The sequence below is a fragment of the Necator americanus genome, chromosome II, assembly GCF_031761385.1.
Source record: "Necator americanus strain Aroian chromosome II, whole genome shotgun sequence".
Taxonomy (NCBI): Eukaryota; Metazoa; Nematoda; class Chromadorea; order Rhabditida; family Ancylostomatidae; genus Necator; species Necator americanus.
In genome coordinates this window covers 10,497,390-10,503,632 of record NC_087372.1, presented here as the reverse complement: position 1 = coordinate 10,503,632, position 6,243 = coordinate 10,497,390, and the positions used below count along the sequence as shown (strand labels likewise).

General features: G+C 40.7%; 1 protein-coding gene across 2 annotated transcripts; it reads left to right on the top strand.

Moving 5' to 3' along the window:
- Positions 1-3,424: 3,424 nt before the first annotated feature.
- RB195_017410 (uncharacterized protein) lies at positions 3,425-5,010 on the top strand (the record flags this gene model as incomplete). 2 transcript variants are annotated; one of them, XM_064184402.1, is made up of 5 exons in its annotated part: positions 3,425-3,464; positions 3,535-3,660; positions 3,715-3,786; positions 4,733-4,793; positions 4,872-5,010. In XM_064184402.1, 5 exons carry the CDS (start codon positions 3,425-3,427, stop codon positions 5,008-5,010), a joined length of 438 nt encoding a protein of 145 aa, XP_064040282.1. The 2 variants fall into 2 exon arrangements, with proteins under 2 accessions (XP_064040282.1, XP_064040283.1); XM_064184401.1 differs by having other exon boundaries at positions 3,425-3,479.
- Between the last annotated feature and the right edge of the window lie 1,233 nt (positions 5,011-6,243).

Genomic DNA, 6,243 nt, shown 5'->3' with positions numbered 1-6,243 from the left:
TTGGACTGATTTGACCGGCACATATGATGCTAAGATTTTTATTTCTGGTTGACGTCTCGGTCCAACCTTTTAGTAGCTTGAAATTTAAAATCAATATTTCGTATCCATTCAATGTCTTACTCGCTTATCAAAAAAAATTCTGGCTCTATTTTTTGATCCTCTGGATGAAAGTGAAAAATTGATGCACACCCCAGAGGCACGAAGAGGACTTTGGTGCCGTTGCGGGCTAACCGTGAACTTTATCTCCGCTGTGTTATCGCCTCGTCCTGAGCTAGAAATAATCACGAAAAGGTTCCACTCGACCCTTTCCCGTTCGTCAACGTCTGTGTCACTTACCCTGGTGAAGCTCTACCTTCCTTCGTAAGGATCGGTCACAACCAAGAGCGTGGAACCAGGCACAGGTCTCGGATATGATTTCATGTCTGCAGATTTTCTTCGGACTGGTGATCATTCGATTCATGTAATTATAGCGGCGCTCATGACGTCCTATCAAAGGTGACCTATAAGTCGTTTGAAGCTACCCTCCGATATGATTGATGAGCGTCTTATACAAAGTTTTCGCCACGATCATCCTCACGCCTATACCTGGAACACTAGATAAAGCCCGAGCTCAAGGAGTTGCTGGATTCCGCCAGCTTTTAGCTGCATGGAATACATCCGAACCGTGTCAAGGCTGATGGAGGTTTTGTGGGAATATTGGTTTCCCTCGTATATCGTCGACTAAGGCCTTCGACAGCGTAGAAACGAAATTAATGTTGTCAGCGCTGGTTGATCAGGATGTGGAAGCATCATATATAAAGGCATTAGTCAATTGCTGCTGTCGATGCATCACTACGATTCAGCTTTTCCAGCGCATCTTCACTGGGTAGGTTGTATGACAAGGCGGAACTCCGTCTCCGAAGCTGTACACGGCTGCATTACAGTGGATAATGAAATCATTTGCTTTGGGAAGAGATGGGGACATATATTGATAGAAATTCGTCCCAAACCTTCGTTTTGCGGACATCGTTTTCTTTTTGAGAAGTACCCATTAAGCGGAGACGCTGCTCAAGGAATTAAACGAGGAGAAAGAGAATAATAAAATGGAATAGGATTGCTAGTGAATAGAAAGAAGACGCAGTTCAGGAAGAACGTCTACTGCGAGTACGAAGGAATACAAGTTAGAGGGTCTCGGATCGAGAAACTTTGTGAAGTGTGTACATCAGACGTCTGACGTTCTATGAAAATGAAGATCGGCTTGAAGAAGAAACTGAATAGAAGGATGAGAATAACGCGGGAGCATTCGCAATCTTCGGGAAACTACGAAAATCTTCAGGAAAAACGAAATCAAGTGATGAAAAAAGAGCTCCGTTCCAATCTGTTCGACTCGACAATTCTTTCGGCACTCAGATATGTAGACGTGAGTTTACTCCGCTTCTACGTCTAGGAAGCTATTTCTAGTCACAGAACGCTTGAGAGGTGTCTTCTGAATTCTAATCGACGCACATAAGACCTAGCTGGTCTTCGCAGCTGCGACTTATAAAAAATATACAGTCTTCGAGACCCACAGGAATGTGTATAATGTGTAACGTATATATATATATATATATATATATATATATATATATATATATATATATATATATATATATATATATATATATACACGTACATATATACGTGTATGTGTACATACATATATGTATACATACGGAAGGGACACTATAGGTGATACGGTCATATTATGGAAAAAAATCGAAGATAGATGTACTAAAAGAACGCTGGAGTGGACCCCAAGAGATGCTAATGGTCCTCGAAGGGGGCCTCAAATAGGAGGACCCACATGGATACGGATCAAGGACTTTCTCAATGTCACTCATGAAACTCGAGGACATCTTGTATGACGATAGCGGCTGAACAGAACGACCAAAAAAGGCGTTGGGGTCGTTCAGTAAAGACCGGCAGATTTTGTAAGTATAGTTTATTTTACAAGAATTAAAGAACATTTTCACATATACTCGGAGTGTTGTTGAATTTCACAAGTTCCGTCGTTTCTAGCTTCAGAAGCAGCGGTCACCGAAAAAGCTACTCAAAATCGAAAGCTCTCAGAAGTTTAGGCTGTCCTTCTTTTTCATATCCTCGTCCCATTTTCTTAGTGTTAGCTAGATGTGGAATTTTACGTCATTTATGAACATTCGGTGCTCTACATGAATTTCTCTCTTCAATGAGGAAAAGTTCGCGTTAAACAAAATTGAACAGACCATTCTGTTGGTTCCTCGACCATTCCAATTAAGTTCGTTCGAACTCATTTCAAGTGCTTTTTTTATGTGAGTTGTTGAATTGCTGACGCAAACGACATCTTTTATTTTTTCAATTCTCTTTGGTCCTTTAGTTTTTTTTACTTACACTGCAAACAGAGAGTTTTCTGTTTAGCTCACTTTTTGGAAACTCGGAAATTTCGAGGTGAACTTCCGTTTTTCCGTGATCTAGACACTCCTTTACATCTGTTTCCCCCCTCAGTTCTAATTTTCATAATGATTGACTCAGTACGATGGAAAAGGAATCAAATATTGGCATTGGCAAAACAACGGCGATAAAACAACGTGAACATTCAGAAACAAAGAGGCTCCTCTACATCCAATAAAAAATCCAAATTATGCTTAACGGCGAAACTTTAAACGTGTTAAATCGTAGTTTGCTGCTTAAAAAACGATAAATTTCCTTCATATCTTTCTAAACGACCACGTGGTTCCCCTTTTCCTAAGAGCACACTTTAGTTATCGAAAGCTCATAGTAGCAATCAAAACAAAGTGTATTAGCACTATTTGATGCAACAGAGTGACGTTCTACCAGGCGTAGTAATTATCGCGTAACGTTTTTATGAATGAAAGTGAAAACGAAAGGAAAGAGAATTAATACAAAAGAAAGTGGTGGAGAAGAGTACATATACATGCATGAGTTGCGTGATTGAGTTTCTAATGTTTCAAATAACTTATGTTTTTTTTTTTTCAGGAAAATGAATAAATAGATGCTCATAGATGTATACAGTATTCCTTGTCCTTATTATGACGGTTTAGGATACTCGTCAAACATTACAAGGAAGAGATCATAGGGAAAGAGAAGCGCGAAATTGTTTCTTGACCATACCAAAGCAAAGCAGCAGCAACATGAACAGAGTGTTCTTGAAAAAATCCGCATAGGGAATAGGAACGTTCAAAACTTTTTAATTTTAACTGTATTATTCGGGTGAAATTATTATTTTGAATTCACAACGTGTAATAGCGCAATATTATGCTCGGTTAAGATTTAAACGAAATTTATTGGCACTCTATCGCTGCTGGAATCGCTCGTTGAAAAGCGATTTTATACGGAAATTTGGGTAGTTATTGGAAAAAAAGTGGTATATAAGGCGAGTACCGACGTACAGAATTCGTCCAAAAGCAAGATGCGATCTGCTCTTATTTCATTCTTTTGCGTTGTCACAGGTGCGTCGTGTGTAGGTGCAGTGATCTCTGTTTTGTTTAACATTGAAATACAATATTTCTGAACATGCAGTAAGTGCCGCCTATTACGACAACCTCAATAGCAGAACAATTCATGTACTTCGTCTCCGACCCACTATTCCGAGCAACACCAATCAACCTTTTATAATAGTCCGACCCGATCTCCAGGACATTCCAGGTAAGTATTCGATTTATGAATAAAACGAATGGAATGACTTAGTCCGTGGATCAGGTTATTACGACTCTTCACGGACTGATAAGAATGGAGTGGATAATTCGGATTCTTACGGATCTTCCGTCATAGGTAACTTCTCTTTTCCTCACACTATATTAATGAAATAATTCAATCGATGCGCGCACAGAAACTTTGCATTTATTCCCTCAAAAGTACAGTCCGCAGCGCAACAAGTTACTGTAGTCGTCATCGTTTCTCTTCGAAAAAGATAATCGTTTTCGATAACATTAATATTGAACTTAGTTGTCTTAATCTAGTACAACACTCCCTTTAGTTTTGCATAGCTGTCTCCTGAGAACGTTTCAGCTACGCTTCGGGACTTTTCAGGAGAATACCTTTCTTTTGGGCGTATTTATTTCATAAGCACAATTGTAGCCAGACGTATCGTGTCTGTCTGACACAATACCTTCTCGGCTGCGGTGGCCATTGGTGATGCTGCCGGATCGAAAGGACCATAATTTAAGGAGCACGCTGACGGAATAGTTAATGGTGAAGGATGCTTTTTGCTACGACAGTAAAATAGTGTTACTCGTGTGCAGTTCCCCCACCCCTCCTCACCCCCATTAAAAAAACGGGATACGGGTGAAGAAGAAAGAAAAAAAAAATAGAAAAAGGAGTTTGATGGGATCGTAGGTGATCCATCGGTCCATCGATCAATGGAGACAGTTGCCAATGTCATGATGACAGAAAAGCTTTGGGGGCGACTACATTTAAGCGTTAAAAATGCTTATCAAACTGCTTATCAACGGCAGATGTCGCTAACAACTAATTTGCATGGGAAGCTCCTTTGCACCTAGTAAATGCTCGAAATCAGCATGAGTATGATTAGAAACCCATTCAGGCAAGTAAATCCCGGTCAGTTTACCAACTATTCAGCGATACTGCTTAGGCAGCCTTTGACTATAAGGACTTGGAGAGAAAAGCATAGCGTGGATAAGGCTTTTTTCTTAGGGATTCTATAGAACATCCATAATCTTCTTTCTCAATACGTAATCATTAATGTGTCTGCTCACAGATCAATCGATAAGGTGCACCCTTCCACTAGAACAAGGAAGGTGCCGTGGATATTTCATTCGGTAAGTGCTTCACCCCACTGCATCGTGGGGATCTCAGAATTGTTGGTTTGTCCTTACGACTCGTGAATTTTCTGATAGATATGGATTTGACGGATACACTGGACGATGTGTTTCGTTCACCTATGGAGGATGTGGCGGGAATTCGAACAACTTCGAGAGTTTGAAGGAGTGCCAGCAAGCGTGCCTTGCCTACACACCTATGCCTCTGCTTCCTTAAATATTCATTGATGAGTTAAAAACGGAAAATAAATAGATTCCGATCATGTTTTTCAAAACTTAAGAATACGAGCTATAAGACAAAAGCAAAAAATGCGAAAAGAATTTTTGAAAAGTGAAACCAAAGAACTGGGATGAGCCTCGTATTAGATAAGCTCTAAACGTAAGTTTGCCATTGCTCGAGATTTCAGTAGTTGTTCATCAAGAGAAGAAAAGGAAAGAAGAATATTTTGTTTTATTAGGATTGCTATGTCACGTTTCCTACACCCTGCAACATCGACGGCGCTCTATTTGTCCAACACATATCCATTCCTCAGTATAGTTATGCTGTTGTAGTAAGTCGAATGTGCGACGTTACTGACTAATGAAAATAAAATCAGAAATGAAGAATGAGGTAGATTAACTCCTTCAGGATAAAAAAATAAGCAAATAAAATAGATGTGCATTTGACATCCGGGCACAGTCGGAGGTGAATGAGCACGTAAGAGACCTGTCATTTGACTTGCGCGGCGAGAAAGCGATGTTTCGAATGAATCTGCCTATCCAACCGTCCAAATGTGTTCACCGACCTCGTAGAGATCAAAGGCTTGATGGACTTTTACCTTGGACATTGACAATTTCCCTTGAGAACAATTCGCCTTTTTCACGTTACTTATTCTTTTATGATTCCACACTACTATCTTTTTAACATTTGTATTGAAGGCATCATCCCACAAATCTGGGGTGGTACGGGTTTCAGGTGGGTTATGCTTATACGGGGTCGTAGATTGTGGGGAAGAAGGTGATTCCGTCCATTCCTCGCTGTATCATTGGAAACCGACGACACCGGAATGCTGTTTCTTATGACGGCTTCTGTTGCACTGTTTGCGCACCGCCCCGCCCCACCTGCGACTCGTCTAAAATCCATTCGGATGAATCGCAAAGCGGGGGCGGGTGCAAACCTGTGCACATAGCAACAGAAGCCGTCGTAAGAAACAGTTTCGGGGTCGTCCGTTTACACTGATACAGGGAGAGATAAACGGAATCACTCTTTTCCCCACAATCTACGACCCGGTGTAGGCATTACCCGGCTGAAGCCCCTACCATCCCAGATTTGTGGGGTGATGCCTTTAACTCATTTTATTTTCTACTTCCTCACCGGTGCATGTTGCGCAATTAGTAAGAGTTTCGTCTGTGATTGCACAATCGATCTTTAGTTCGATATTGTTATCGAACCAGTACCAACCAAGCCCTT